The sequence below is a fragment of the Rousettus aegyptiacus genome, unplaced genomic scaffold, assembly GCF_014176215.1.
Source record: "Rousettus aegyptiacus isolate mRouAeg1 unplaced genomic scaffold, mRouAeg1.p scaffold_m13_p_1, whole genome shotgun sequence".
In the NCBI taxonomy this organism is placed as follows: domain Eukaryota; kingdom Metazoa; phylum Chordata; class Mammalia; order Chiroptera; family Pteropodidae; genus Rousettus; species Rousettus aegyptiacus.
In genome coordinates this window covers 51,836,812-51,852,110 of record NW_023416284.1, presented here as the reverse complement: position 1 = coordinate 51,852,110, position 15,299 = coordinate 51,836,812, and the positions used below count along the sequence as shown (strand labels likewise).

The window sequence follows — 15,299 nt, the reverse complement described above, 5'->3', positions numbered from 1 at the left end:
ATAGATATTAAGAAGTGATGGAAATAAGGGTATAAAAATTGGAAACAGATCCCAAATGACCTTGAATAGCCTGCTAGAGTTCGATCTTTTACCTGCAAATACAAAGCCACTGATAAGTGGTAAGGGATAAGATTTTCATTTTCCATATGACTCTGGTGACACTAAGCTTGGAAGAAGGAATATTTAGGAGTTTGAAGCAATAATTCAGAAAAAATGAGGGCCTGTAATGGCACAGAGATAGAAAAGGACAGAATTATTCAAAAAGAAAAGATACATAAGACTATATTTAGATGTGAGTGAGGGAATTACTTGAATTGTTGAAGTCTTCTAAGATTTAGGCAGCCCAATGATTGAAGTATGAGAAACAGGTTGAGGAGCTGCAGAGAGATGAATTAAATTAATCATATAGTGAGTCTGAGTTATTCCAATGGTCTCTCACTAGAAAATTCACAAGACAGTCTGAAATAGGAATCTGGACCATAGATGAAATCAGAGCTGTGGTGATTATCACATCCAGGTTGAAGTGGCCTAGAAAAAAAACTAGGGACAAAGCGATGATTTGGAAAGTAACAAAGGTGAGCACAGCAGTTCTCTGGAAGGTAGGAGAAAATTGGAAGAGTGAAATCAAGGAAATCAAATTAAGAGAATTCAAGATAAGACTGGTGAAGAATATTAAATACAGCAGAAAGCTCACATGACATGACCACTGGATATAACATGTTACCCTATCATTAAATTGCAACAGTATGTGAAAAAAAATGGCAGTGTTTTTTCCACAAGTGGAGTGACCAAATATGAACACGTTGAACAAATGTTGAAGGGCATATATTTTTAAAATATTAAACATGCTATTAACGTGAATTCAATAAAATGTTACATTTATCTTCATCACATCCTAGAAGGCTTGAAGACTTCAGTCTAACAGCCAAGAGGTTCACCACTCATCACCGAACTCGTAGACAAATTCCATCATGTCATACACAGTTGACCCTTGAAAATGGACTATGAGGCTTCACTTACATACATTTTTTCCAAAAAATACTATAAATGTATTTTCCTTTTTTTTTAGGTGAGGCAACCCTTGGTTGATCTCAGATTGTAAGGACCTTGTTAGCTTACGAGCCCTTATTTTTTATGCTTTACGCCTACAGCACCTGGTCTTCTTAGGTGGTCTCTCATCCAAGTACTAACCAGGCCTGACCGTTCTTAGCTTGTTCAGGGTAGCATGACCAAAGCCTATATTTTCTCTTCCTTATGATGACTTCCTTCTTAATGACATTTCCTTTTCTCTAGCTTGATTGTAATACAGTATATAATGCACGTCTCATACAAACTACGTGTTAACACTCTCTTATCAGTAAGGCTGTTAAGTTTTGGGAAAGTCAAAAGTTAGACAGAGATTTCCCATTGAGTAGGGTTGGTGACCTTAACACCCCACTCCCACCCCATTGTTCTAGAGTCAATTGTACTTTTTGGAGGAGGCAGGGTAAGGGAAGAAAGGACTTCATACCGGGCAGTTCAGCCTTCCTCAAAACTGAGCCGCCCACCATCGCAGCTTTGTAATAAAGCCCATTTGGCTAGTCCAGTCTTTTAATAACTCTGGCCATGGAATTCCCAGAGCACTCCATTCTCGTCCTCCAAACTCCAACTGAAACTTCTCTGTGCTAACCAACCAACACTACCGGAACTTCCACAAGCTGCAGGCCCCTATCCCATGAAAAATTCTCACATCAAGTCCTTGCCTTGAGCTGGCCGGGCGCTTGGCACATGGCATGGGAGGCTGCTGCTGCTGCTGCTGCGGTCACCGGCGGCTCCAGACGTTCCCGGAGGAGTAAAGGCTGAGGCCTTGGCGGAACGGTGGCTCTGAGGAGTCTCCTGGAGTCTGATACTGTAGCGTGGACCTTGTGACCGAGCCTCTACTGGTGAGGGGGCTCCCTCGGGAACCAAAGGTGCAGCTGCTATCTCAGGGCTCAGCATCTTCACAGTCTTTTCAGACACAGGTATGAAATCTCTGAGAGCTGTCTCACTGAGCCCAGGGACAAAAAGACACTGGGGAAAGAGGCAGGACGCAACGTACGGAACTGCAGCGCGCAAGCGCAGAGCTGCAGCACGCAGGCGCAGAGACTCAGCTTGCCACAACAGCACATCATTCCGCGTCCACACCTAAAACTATACTCCTAGTTCTCAATGCCAACACCTCCCACATGATTTGGTTATGAGATTAATCTGAGGTTCGGCCCTCCTCAACCTGTGGATACCATCCGAACAGAACTCCTCATGGCCAATTTGGTAGCCCCATTTTCCCCATGTTTTTCCTTACCCCAACGCATCTGGTGCATATCGTTCCCCACATAGCCCCAAATACACTAGCTTTTTAAACATAGAAACTTGTCTATCACTGTGCACCTAGAGCTTATGAGCAGAAACAAACTTAACACTTCTCTACAACTCTTCGAAATTTGGTCTTGAGGGTAAATATGCCATTAACTATTACAGCACACACCCACAAGGCTTTCATTGCTGCAAAATTGCCTTTTCAGCCAGTAAACATATAGTTGGCTGTATGCATAGTGCAGTAGGAACAAGGGAAAGAATGGGTTTTGTAGGGGACAGCTTTAATGTTTCCGGTCTCTCAATGTCTCGGACTGTGGTTTCACACAGGTACTTAGGAACAAACTACACAAATTCAAACTCTAGCTTTACAAGAAATGACCTTTGGGAAATACCTGTTTACTCTTCTTAAATATGGAATTTGCACTAACTTCATAGATAGTAGGATTTAGAAACAGAATAAAGCACTCTGGACACTATTAGAAGACATTCATTTAAACATTATTCAATTTATGCATTTATCACAATAAATCAGGTACTTAACAACATATTTCACCCACATGCAATGACTGCATTTTGCAAAACTCAAATACTTCTGACACTATTTTAAAAGTTTCATCCAAAGACTTCCAAACTCAAACTGCAATTTAGTCAAAACTCTAGTGAATTTCATGCAAGCACCTACATTCAAGGTGTTTAACCATGTATTACTGGTTGATATTGAGTGAACCACTCACTACTCATTTAACACTACTCTTAAAACGACACAGGTTATTGCAAACACACTTGAGAAAAATTTCAACTTTCGCCTCACAAAAAAATGTTCATTAAAATACTTTATTTCACCAAGAATGTAAAAACTTTTAGAGAACAGTTGGGCTCATTTTAGTCTTTCTGAAAACATGGTACAGAAAATATTGTGGCAACTATTACTTGTTTCCTTATTAAGGGGAAAAAACCAACTATCTCTTAAGCACAAGAAGCTGGCATTTTGACATGTTAAAAATGAGAATAAAGTGTAGTTCCGATTGTAATCATATTCTAAGATGAACTGTCATTTACCTAAATCACTATGACCAACCCAGAGTTGACCATAAACCTATGAAATACTCCCAAATTCCAACAGCCATTTGTTTTTATGAATCGAATTCATATTTAGAATGAAGTATCAATTTTTATCAGTTAACATTCTCATTGACACAAATTTACATGATCATACATAAAATTGAGAGTAACACTTGACTTCAACTAAATAGTTCTTAAAGATTACTGCTACAAAGAATATAAATACATTGAAGTATAAACAAAATATTGTACTCAGAAAAGCTGAAGACACACTAGGCCTTTATTTTACAATATGTATAATTATACAATTTATTAAAAATCAATACATATACAAAATATTAACATATTGTTTGGTAAGCACTTCAAATACAGAAATGTTAAGATGGCAAAACTATATTGAGCAACTTATGCATCAGTGAACCTAGCTCACTAGTTCAGGCTGAACATTCACTCTCCGAAGTACTTCCTCAGGCATACAAAAAACAGGACTAACAGGTTTAATCTGTTCTTCTCCCAAAAGTGACAATCCAGCAATTCCAAATAAAGTATGAAAAGGATCTACCTATTAAGAAAATAAGAATTTAGTGTTACAAAACCAAAACTTCTAAATCTCTGCTTCTGAATAGTTATATTAGAGCCCATTATCTCCTCTACTTGAATGTATGTTTCAAGTTTTCTGAATAAAAATGACTTCAAATTGCATTTTTTTAAACACAGGATCTCTACCATACACTTAATTTTTTGGCAACAGTGATGAGAAATATCTGTAAATTTGTTTTATAGCCTTTATGTAATTCTCAAAAATTATTCAAAAAAGCATCCTATTTCCAAGCAACACGTGGAAAAACCATCCATTTCTATGTCTGGAATAGCTCTGAAACACAGAAGTAATGCAAAGCAACAGTGAAACTATTGTATAAATGTCAGAAATACTTGCCATATCTCCTGGCCTGTCTGCAAATCCTCCTGTTTCTTCATCTTGACACGCTAAAATGAAACTACGCAGTTTCTCTCTATCAATCCAATGAAGCCTTCCAATTATCTTTAGGGAAGCCAACACCCACCATGAATAGCAGACATCTGGTAACTAAGAGGGAAAAAAAGGCAAAGTTGACAATTTTATTCTCTAGTCCAGCGGTCTCCAACCTTTTTGGCACCAGGGACTGGTGCTCCCGTGAGAATCTAATGCCCGATGTTCTGACAGAGAACTGAGGCAGTAATGCTAGCACTGGGGAGTGGCAGCAAATACAAATGAAGCTTCGCTCACCTCCTGCTGCACGCCCAGGGGCTGGGGATCCCTGCTCTAGTGCACATAGCAGGTGGCGAAGAATCAAAGGATATACTGACATGCAGTGCTTGAAATGCTGAAACCCATAAATACAACTGCTTAGAATTAAAGATAATCACTAGAAAAGACCAAAACTCCAATCTGCAGAAACACAAGCTTTATGCTTGTTTCAGTATTTCATGACAAACATCCATCTACCTGTATTTCTACCTGCAATGAATGCCTAACTGAGCTCCTTACCCAAGAAGCTGGAGTTAAGGCTCATGGAATTCATGGTGATCTTGTTCCATTTCCCCAGGTAGAGCATTTCCAACAAGTACTATCTAGGTAGGCGGTATTCTTGATTAAAATCACCTAAAGCCTGGATTTTTAAAACATGGTCAACTTGAATTTAAGAAATGAAAATGATCCCATCTTATAATTAAGAATCAATTCAAAACAGTCCTCAGTTGATTCATAAGCGCATTAAAATGTGTCCTAGATATTAAGTACAGGTTCCCTGAAATCTCTACTCATTTTCTAATTGTTGAAAGTTGCCCAGGTATTCCATCAAACCTTAACCAGAAACTACCTGTGGTTATTTCCCTACCCTTTAAACTTATATAAATATCAAGCAAGCAAAACTAAAAAATGAAAACTACCACTCCCTATCATATTTTTAGCTTAGGGTTCAAGCAAGCTACAGATTGAGTTAAATCTTGACTACAACAAAAAAGTTTGTGTAATTTTTAAAAAGTTTCTTTTGACAGGAAAATCATATAAACTATAAGTGTGTCCATAATTTTATTGGAACATAGCCATGTCCACTCATTTCTTATTGTCTATGGCAACATTTGCCCTTTAGGGCAACAAAACCCTATGCCCTACAAAGCTTAAAATACTACCTGGTCCTTACAGACCCAATTTAGAACAGAATGTGTAAGAGATTAATGAAAACTGGACTTGTGAAAGAAAACTTAATTATTTTCTTTCAAATCCAAGTCAAAAATTATTTTTTTAAATTAATGATTTTAATGAAAATTTTCTAACTTTAAAAAAAATCTTTGACAACTCCATTATTTTCATACCAATAAGTCAACATGGAGATTTCTATACAAGATTTATGTGTTAACAATAGTCTAGCTCCCAAATATAAATCTTTTAATGTATGACTGATTCCCCCTAGTACAGGCAGATCCAGAACTAAAAGGTTTGAAGAACTTCATTTCAATGCCTGACTACAAGGCCTTCAGAAGGACTGGGGGGTAAGGGAGGGAGAGGGGCAGACCCCGGAACCTTAAGAATTCACACGATGTATGCATACAAATATATTTAAAACTAAGTTTATTCGCCACTTATGCATTCTCCTTCAGATAACTCAAGGATCTATTTCAGAGTAAGAGAGACTAAAAAAACAGATTTGCAAAAAAGGCAATAGAAGGTACCATGCACATCTTTTCTTTAACTGTCTTTTAAATAGACACCAGGGCTAATAAAACACTTCAACCCTAGTTGTTTTGCAAAGGGCATTTTTTGTTTCGGAGGCACAGCTAAAAAATACAAGGAAGATAAAAAGCTCATCACTAATTTAGAAGAGTAATATTGAAAAAAAATAAAGTACTCACTCAAGGTTATAAAGCTAGTAGAACAGTTTATCTTAAGAAACAATACCTTCTCTGGCCTTCCATTAAGTCCACCTGAAGGTAACTGTCGTTCACAAAGCCACCAACCAAGCAGATCAGAATTTACTTGATGCAACTGATTAGTAATAGCCAGGAATCCTGTGCAACAATAGATCTAAAATTACAGACATAAAGTACATGTGTATAATTTTTTAATAGTAATACAGTGATAAAAACTTCTCAAATTATTCAAACTCCACTTTATGTCTAAAATTTCCTGACAATCAAATAGTCCAAATTACAAACATGCAAATATCACCTAATTTAAACAAATCTAAGCATGCTATTACTAAGATCTTACTATGCAATGAAATACTATTGTCAAAATTTCTTCATGGCTAAAAGCATATTTTGACAACCACCGATATATACAATGTTCTCTGGCACAAACAGACAAGTGTGTTGAGGACAGGTCGAAACAGAATGTTTCCCATTGTTTAGTTCATTTGCCTGTGTCAGAGGGTTTCACCAGCAGAGGAATTATCTATAAAGCAAACCACTGTAAAAATGCCTTCCTTAATCAGCGATTAAACAACCTTAAGGTAACACCTCACATATCAATAACTTCATTCATATTCAAAACACCAAAATTGCTATTAACATATTTTAATCTGTATTAATAAATTACCTGCCCAGCATGAGATTCAGAACCTGGCCTACAACCAAATCCACCATCAAAGTTCATACATGATAAAACAAATTCAATTGCCTTTTCCACGTTAATAGCATCCAGCTTTCCCTACAAACAGAAAAAAAAAATGCCTATTAAATTCCAGGAGTCATGGATGATGTTTCATTCTAATAAAATATTCAAAACTTACCAGTAGGGCCAAAGTTGCCACTGCACAAAAAGAGAATCTTGTGTCAATTTCTCCTAAAAACAAAAGGGGTCAAATTGAAATATAAATGTTCCAGAGGTTTCTAATTAGAATATATAGTCTGATTTAACTTAAAAACTGAACTACCATGGTTAAATATCCAAAAGTTCAAGCTTAAAATGTACTTTTAGGTCACCAGAGGGAAAGCTAAACCTGAAGTGAAATCATTTTACTTCTAAGGAAACTAAAAACTAGAAAACTGCTTTGCTGAAAATATAGCAAATTACAGGTTGCTCATATAGAGCCCATAAAAGGAAGAACACAGAGCTGAAAGGACTGGAAAATTTCCAATTACAACTTACCCTATTATACAAAAGTAGATTTTCACATCCCATGAAGCAGCTGGTCTCTCCGGCATGCACTGTATTCAGCCCTACAGTAGAGATTATCTACATTTATCAAGTACAATACTATTCCCTCCCTCCACTCAAATATTCAGTAAAGTTGTAAAGTTTCTTGAACATTTTTCCCTTGCCAATAAGTAGTTTTCAAAAAACTTTACAAAGCCACCAAATATTGGGGGAAAAATTTCACCTACCTTATCTTTTAGACTGGCCCTCTCTGTTCCAGTGCTCCTGTATGCTGACATAACTAGCACAGTGCATGCTGGAACTTCCAGCAAACCATTAATTCCTGTTAGACCAGCTGCTTCGTGGGACCTGAAAAGATTAAAAACTTGAAAATCTCCTTTATAATTTATTAGCAAAGCCAATTCACTGTACTTAGTTTTGCAACAAAGCTTATTACTGTAATAAATGTCCAAACATTTCAATATTGGTATTTTGGGTAGCATGGATGAAACTGACATTACCCCAAACATCTCCAGCAAAAGAACCATCTTCTTTCTGTAGACTCTGAACATATTCTACAACTTTATTTACGTCGATAACATTAATACTATCATACAGAGTAAGAATCTGCAATAAAAACAAATCATGTCAAATAATCTTAAGTGACTATTCTAATGTTCAACTACCTTTTAAGTTGTTAATCAAGTATCCTTGTCTATGCATAAACTTTTCTCAAACATGCTTTCTTCTATGCAATAAAATTTTAAGTATTACCAACAAATCCAAAACTTTTAAATGCATTTTTCGTATGTATAAATTGTAGCTTAGCATTTTAAGACAATCTTAGACTTTAAAATCTCTATTTATGGATTTTCACTAATATAGAAATTAAAACACTTAACTCCACCTAGTGATTTTCAAATATTCATACGCTAAACATTTTACCATCCAAGGTCTCAGTGTAATTTTATAATTACATCTACTTTGGATTCAGCTAATACATGCCAATCACATCATTGACCTTGTAGAATAGACTTCATTTGCAAAGATGAGAGTAACTTTTTGACATACTTATGGTTACCTTCCTAAACCTCATTCAATTTTCCCACTCAGATAAGATTATATACTACCAAGACTGTTGAATTTTAATTAATATTTACCTGGACAGCACTCAGAGTGTACAAAAGATGAGGATCATGTCCAATACTAGCACTTATTCCACCACACTCGTGTTGACATGACTTAATAAATGTGAGAATTTCTTCTCTATTCATGCGATGTAGTTGTCCCATGAGATCCATTACAGTCAGACCCCAATAGATGCCACTCATTCTCAAATACTCAGACATACAGTATTCCTAAAATACACAATGTGCCAGTTTGAATTGATGCAGGGGTAGAGATTGAACACAGAAAACTAGCCAGTTACTTTTTACTTTATTTAATCTATCACCAATAAACTTAAACCTGTGGCTTTCAAATTTGGGGCATGAGGGGACTACTATCTTGAACAGCATATGATAAACTCACTTTACTGACAACAAAAATACAGCTTTAATCTCTTCCAAAAGCCAAACGTAAGTCAGAAAAAGACCTTTCACAAGTTCGAGGAAAACATTTAAGAAATGTACTTACTAGACATTTTTTTAACATATACTCTTTACAAAACCTTTTTATTAGTAGTAAATAAGATTTAACTACTTGAAAACCAAAATAGCCAATGCATACAAAAGATAAAATGGGTAAGAGTGGCTAATAATGGAGACATTAAAACAGAACAAAACAAAAACTGGCACGAAGATTCCAGAAACAAATTTTTGCTATGGTCACCAATGCATTGTATTTTAAAGTTTTGAATCAGTGAGTGGTATTAGTGGTTTGCTGTGAACCCAAAACTCAGTTTTAAAGAAATCAGGTGAGCAGTAGATAAAAAATAAACACTGCCCTAACTACAAGACTATGGGAACCAAACACTTAAGAACTTATCAGCATTAGATGTTTTCCAAGATGGTATATAATCCAGTTGTTTGGATACTCCACGGAAAAATACTTTTGACTCATTCACGAATTTTCTAAGACTGTCCAAGAAAAGAAACCACTCTGCATTAAAACTCAAGGTAAGTTTTTCAAGGTCTCAGCATAATTCTAGAGCTAGTGTTATTACACATCAGCCATAAATTCAGGTAATACATGCCAACACATCATTGACCTTGAAAGTTTACCTCAACTCCAAAAGTAGAAACTTATTCTGCACCTTAAACCTCTTACAAATCTAGACAGGAAAGGACTCTAACAAGGCCTCTAAAAAAGTACTGGTAAGAATCAGTGTTAAAATATTTATGTTCCTGCAACCTCACATATCCAAAGGTATACCTCACAGCATTTCAAGGACCTATCGTCAGTCCTTGGCATGCACTGAGTTGGATATTATTTAAAAACATGGGCCATAAATACTGACCTACCGATGACGCCGAATGGTCTGACTTCTTTAAAATAAGCTTTTAACATAAAACCATACATACATAATCATCTTTCTTTGAGCCATAGGATGCGATATAATCTGCATGCTTCTCCAATAATAGGGTGTCGGGTGCATCTGACTTGATAATAACATCCTTCTGTGGTGTGCCCTTTCAAAATACAAGTAATGATTTCACATATGTTTATTTTTTGATGTTTGACCCCAGAGCATATTCATTGTAAAGCTTAACTTTTCCCTCTAATTTTAAACTAAAAGTTTTTGGCAAGATGAAACGTGCCAAGTTATCTGATTAAAAAAATTAAGTGCTAAAACCCTCATCAACATACAGGTATTTTTCAGGTCTCAGAGTAATTCTAGAGCTAAAGTAGTCGTAATCAATTTTAGATTCAGAATACATGCCAGCTCATCATAGACCCAAAAAATTGCCTTCATCTGTTGTTGCTTATCTTTCCCTTAAAGAGTTGAGTAAAATAAACCCCACAGAATATCAAAAGCTCACCAATTCAGGGCAGCTTAAAAAATCTGCATGTAGCAGAAATCAAGCTGAAGCATTAAAATAAAAACCTAGCCTGCCCATAATTTGCAGTTGTTCGTTAATAAAATTTTATTCATCCTAGGAATTCAAGTTTCAAAACACCTTCTATGCACCCCCAAAATTACTCCATTTCTTAATAAATCCCTCTAGCCCCTTCTCCACAAGTTTTATTCTTAAGATTCCTTAATTTTAAACAAGCCCCCAGTTTATGAGGACGCTACTTTAGTTCTCCCCATTTTTTGTCTTCTTGAGATCGCATTGTATTCATTATAAGTAGGTCAAGAAGATTACCAAGAAATTAATAAATTTCATTTAGGTCCCATTTAAAATTTACTAGGTCTTGGGCCAGACAAAATGCATATGTGTATATGGATGAAAATAAGGACCGCTGACCCGCCTGGTTTTGATGAAATCGGGCCTGAGGCCCGCCCGACAAAAGGAATCCTGGACAAAATTACAAGCGGCAATCGCGCCCTCGAGGTCTGCAGAAAACGCTGAGTAATACTTCAACCACTGAGCCCGTAAGAAACTTTTCAAGGCCTGTGTTTTAACCCAACCATTCTCCAATATTTGGTCAACAACTCTATCTATAGTCACAGAGCTGCTCAATGTTACCATACCCGGCCACCTCTCGACCCAAACGGACTGCAGCGAGAAACACAACGACACTCACCATGCCTGAAGACGAAAAGGAAGCTGCGCCCGTTCCTGGGTAGGGTTAGGCGGCACGCGCCTGCGCAGAAGCGCCCCTCAGGTCCCCTTTGCGGCCCGACATAGTTGACCAAATTCTCGCCTGCTCCATTGCTGCCCTAGGACCCCACCGACGGCCTATAGCTGTCGTCGCTGCCTGTACCCAAAGTCTCCGGCAACCATTTTCTCGTCTCTTAAACCCATTACATTGTATGAAACACTTTTGAGTAATATTTAAATATCTCTATGAATTTTAAGAAATCCTTTGTTATTGAGGCTCTTTGAACTCAGAAGATATGAAATGGCTGGTAATTAGTAAAGTTCATGCACGTAGTAAGTGTTCAATAAATTTTTTTGAGCGAATGTTAATGAAATGTTCGTATTCCCCTCCAGTATGCATTGCCCTTTCTGGGTCTGGCTCCCCACTTCTTCAGGAAGTGCTAATGACTGAAGTATTTGGAAATTAACTTTCGAATAAGAAACACCATGTGCCTTTTACGACCTTTCCACAGGATTCGTATTTGCTAGGTTTATTATTAAGCTATTTGCATTTAGGGGAGTCCATTAGAAAAAATTAGGACCCTATTCCCTTAAAATGTATTCAATAACCATTTGGAGAAGGGTTCTTGACAGTGACATGTGGATTATCAATAATTGAGAATGTTGAATCTACGATGATAGATTTCATTATTTGTCCCTGTAATTTTGTTGATATTCCCATTTATAGTTTGAGACTTCGTTGTTAAATACATGTAAGTTTAGAGTTATCCATTTCTGGTGAGTTGAGCCTTTTGTCATTCAGTAATGACCACCTCTAACCCTCATACTTTTTATCTGAAAAAGTCTGCCTTTTTAAATATTACTGTAATTTCCCCAGCTTTCCTTTGCCTCTAAATCAGATGGGGGAGGGGTGTGGTACAGTGAGGGAAACCAATAGACAGGTGGGGCGGTCAGATCTCCTGGAGAAAGCAGTGCTCAAAATAATAATACAAGCATCAGATCCAAAAAGTAACTGAGTCCATAACTGCTGAAGGAATGAAAAATAAACCTCACTTCCTACTTTATAAATGTATTCAACAAATATGTATTGAGTAAATGCCTAGAATGTGCTAAATCTTAATCTAAGTTCTGGGGTTACAGTAGTGTGCAAAATAGAAATATGTATAGGGAGCCCATGTTCTAGCAATTCTTAATTAAAGTCAGCAAATATATTTCTAGATATTTCTTCTACAAATATACTCCATTCGGTATGAAATGACTTATGTGCAAGACTGTTCATAGCTGCAGTCTTTGGAATAGCAAAAGATTACAAATATTTTAATTAACCATCAAAGGGTTAAATAAACTATGTTATATTATTTGTGTGGCCATTAAAAAGAATGAGAAAGCTCTGCATACATTGCTATGCAAAGACCTTCAAAATATATTAAGTAAAATCAAATTATGTATAGTATGCTACTATTTGGGAAACAAAGGAAAAAATATATGGATATATTTGAGAATGCACATATTTACTAAAAGTAGTTGCCTGCAGGAAAAGAAATGAGTGGCTCGGGTCAAGATTTACGAAAGGCTTATTTTTCACAAAATATTCTGGTACTTTTGAAATCTGATATATTTTGCCCCTTCAAAAAATAAAAATGCCCTCCTCTAAAGAAAAGTAGCTACAAAAGAAAACAATATTGATTTAAGAACAGGTTCATCTCTGCCTCTAGACCTATGCTGACCAATAGGCACATGAGGCACTTGAAATGTGGCCAATCTGGATTGAGATGTGTTTTAAGTATAAAACACACCCTATTTCAAAGACTCAGTAGGAAAATAAAGTAAAATATCTCATTAATAATTTAAAAGTATTAATTAAATCAATAAAAGCAGAATATTACATGCTTGGTGGTACACAGTCCACTTGTAAAATTATATCACTTTCTATACATTTTATGACATATCTCATTTTTTTACCCTTCTGTTTCTTGATTCAGTTAAAGCAAATGAAATCTTGTCCAGTCTTAGAATTGCAGGCCTTGCTAACAAAGTAGTACCAATAATAAAAACTCTGGGTAGGTAAAATGCAAGTATAGAAAGAGAATTTCGAAGCTATTAAAATAAACTTTATTTTAAACATTTTAAAAGATAAAATCTTGTCCTTTAATTATGAGCTATAAAAAAAAGACCTTGAAGATTAGCTGTTTTAAAAAAATATATTTGAGATATCTAGGTTTTAAGTTTTAAATTGGTTGCTGGAATTTGATTTTAATGTCGTAGTGGTTTCCTCCTTGGTTAATGCATTAAATAAAATTTTTGAAAGGTTTATACTATATGTGCCATGATTTTACTATTTTGAAATTCTTGAAATCTACTTAGATACCCAAATGGACTCAACATATAGAGTCGAGTAAACTGCATTGCTTGTGAACAGCACCTCAAGATCTACGTAAGTGGAGGCATAGCTTTTCTGGGCCCTCAGAGTGACTCCCATGTGGCAATAAGGCCTTAAGTTTTTTTGTCTCTTTTGTGTAGGTTTGCTACTTTCTGATTTTGCTTTTTTTGTTTCTGCTTCAGGCATGGCCCATAAGTTAATCTTCACTGGTGGCAATGATTTAGTCTTGATTTTTATGGTCCATTTGGTGATCTCTGTCGATGAAAGAAATCTGTTCTCTCTTGGCTAAGAGATATCTAAGAATTCTGTTCATCCTTGTCGATATGTGAGAGAGCTCCAATCAGCTAAGAATTTAATGCCCACTGGGAAGGAGACCCGCTCTTTGAGATCTGGACTGGTAAGTTTACTTTTGGCCTATTGCTGAAGTTCTAGATTGGGAACTTCTAAATTCTCAGTATGTCAGTATGTCTATAATTGTGGAAGACCTCGACCTTTCATTACACATCTATAAAATACTTTCCTACTTCTGAACAGTATAAATTAATAAATTAGATTATGCCTAGTATGAAGAAACTCTGTTCTGATTGGTGTATAGAGATAAATAAGCATTTATATAAATAGAATAGTCCCCAAATTAACAGAGGTAGACTTTAAAGGAAAAGAAGTATTCTTACAGAAACTGCTAGCTCAGAAACATTTATAAAGTTTGTGTAAATAAGATGAATCTTTGGGACAGATTAGAGAGGTTTAGTAATTTGAGTTAAACGAAGAAACAGCTGTCTTTTTTCCTGCTTATTAGTGTTAAGTATAATACAAGTATAGTACCATGTGTGTAAGTACAATTTAGTTTTTAATGAAGAGACCTCTTAGTCCGAACTTTCTATATTGATTTACTGGTCAAATTAGCTAACCTAATTCCTACAAAAAGTTTAAGATTTTTACAAATGTAAATTTGGGTTCCACTAAATTGAATCATTATTCTAACAAACTTTTTTTTATTCCAATGGTAATTGTGTTTTGAATTATAACCAATTGAAGACACTTTTAAGATCTTTAGGAAATTTAAAACCTTGGACTGATATTGAGTTAATGAATAATTATTGCACGGCTAGATTGTTTCTTGGATATAATACTGAATCACTGACTACTGAGCATAGTTTTAAGTTTATATACTTTCACTTATTTTTATATGCTAAGGAGTAAGTTATATCTTTGGGTTGTTAATAAATGTTTCTTTTTGCCACTTTAAGTTGTAAAGGAATATATAGCTGTATAAGGTTGTGTCAATATTTAGGCCAACTTTGCTGGCCTAAAATATTTGTGTGTGACAAATAGTTCTCAGTGACTTGCCTCCCAGCTTTCTGTGTGAAATAGAAGTTAGTTTGTGATAATAATAATGATCATATGACTATAATAAGAGCAATAGTGACAGGAATACAGGTATGTATGGGTTTTTATTTTTTAAGAGAGAATTTTGTTTTAAAATATCATTTTCTTCTGGAAAATGAAAAAGTATAGTGAAGGCCAAAACTTTAGGAGAGTGAATTTTGTTTGCCTGGGTGTCCGATACCTGAATCTGAAGACACTGGAATGTGCTACAATTTTGGCAATGCTTACTGTTTTAAGGGACTACTTTTTTGGTTTACAGATTAACCCCTTCCACCAACGATGTTAAAGGTTTATCTTTACCTTCTGCCTA

At 35.8% G+C, this 15,299-nt stretch overlaps 3 protein-coding genes and 3 non-coding genes across 11 annotated transcripts in view; 1 reads left to right on the top strand and 5 right to left on the bottom strand.

The window, feature by feature from the left end:
- MSH4 (mutS homolog 4) overlaps positions 1-2,686 on the bottom strand; it is a 191,634-nt gene extending 188,948 nt beyond the window's left edge. The window contains exon 1 of the mRNA XM_016129597.2: positions 1,743-2,686. Coding sequence (XP_015985083.2) covers positions 1,743-1,977 — 235 coding nt within the window. The 5' untranslated portion in view covers positions 1,978-2,686. The remainder of the gene's footprint in view (positions 1-1,742) is intronic.
- Positions 2,687-3,658: 972 nt separating this feature from the next.
- Positions 3,659-11,274, bottom strand: RABGGTB (Rab geranylgeranyltransferase subunit beta). 5 transcript variants are annotated; one of them, XR_001594981.2, is made up of 10 exons: positions 11,204-11,274; positions 10,036-10,143; positions 8,674-8,871; positions 8,035-8,140; positions 7,167-7,219; positions 6,974-7,084; positions 6,335-6,460; positions 4,664-4,760; positions 4,334-4,483; positions 3,824-3,958 (listed from the first exon to the last, which is right to left on the bottom strand). XR_001594981.2 is itself a non-coding variant. In XM_016129598.2 (9 exons), exons 1-9 carry the CDS (start codon positions 11,204-11,206, stop codon positions 3,818-3,820), a joined length of 996 nt encoding a protein of 331 aa, XP_015985084.1. In that variant the 5' UTR covers positions 11,207-11,274; the 3' UTR covers positions 3,659-3,817. The 5 variants fall into 5 exon arrangements, 4 of the variants coding, with proteins under 4 accessions (XP_015985084.1, XP_015985085.1, XP_015985086.1 ...); XM_016129598.2 differs by lacking the exon at positions 4,664-4,760 and having other exon boundaries at positions 3,659-3,958; XM_016129599.2 differs by lacking the exon at positions 4,664-4,760 and having other exon boundaries at positions 3,659-3,958; positions 7,167-7,186.
- On the bottom strand, positions 8,464-8,535 carry LOC118606485. The gene has a single exon (XR_004952448.1). It is a non-coding gene; the product is annotated as a small nucleolar RNA SNORD45 (small nucleolar RNA).
- LOC118606483 lies at positions 9,642-9,723 on the bottom strand. Its single transcript, XR_004952446.1, has one exon. It is a non-coding gene; the product is annotated as a small nucleolar RNA SNORD45 (small nucleolar RNA).
- Positions 10,332-10,410, bottom strand: LOC118606484. Its single transcript, XR_004952447.1, has one exon. It is a non-coding gene; the product is annotated as a small nucleolar RNA SNORD45 (small nucleolar RNA).
- A 133-nt stretch (positions 11,275-11,407) lies between the features above and the next one.
- SLC44A5 (solute carrier family 44 member 5) overlaps positions 11,408-15,299 on the top strand; it is a 343,060-nt gene continuing 339,168 nt past the window's right edge. Inside the window, exons 1-2 of one of the 2 annotated variants that reach the window (XM_036235323.1) lie at positions 11,408-11,553; positions 13,783-13,997. The gene's annotated coding sequence lies outside the window, so the exon portion shown is untranslated. Of the gene's footprint in view, positions 11,554-13,414; positions 13,998-15,299 lie in introns of those variants that run through there. The other variant, XM_036235322.1, reaches the window with a different exon arrangement.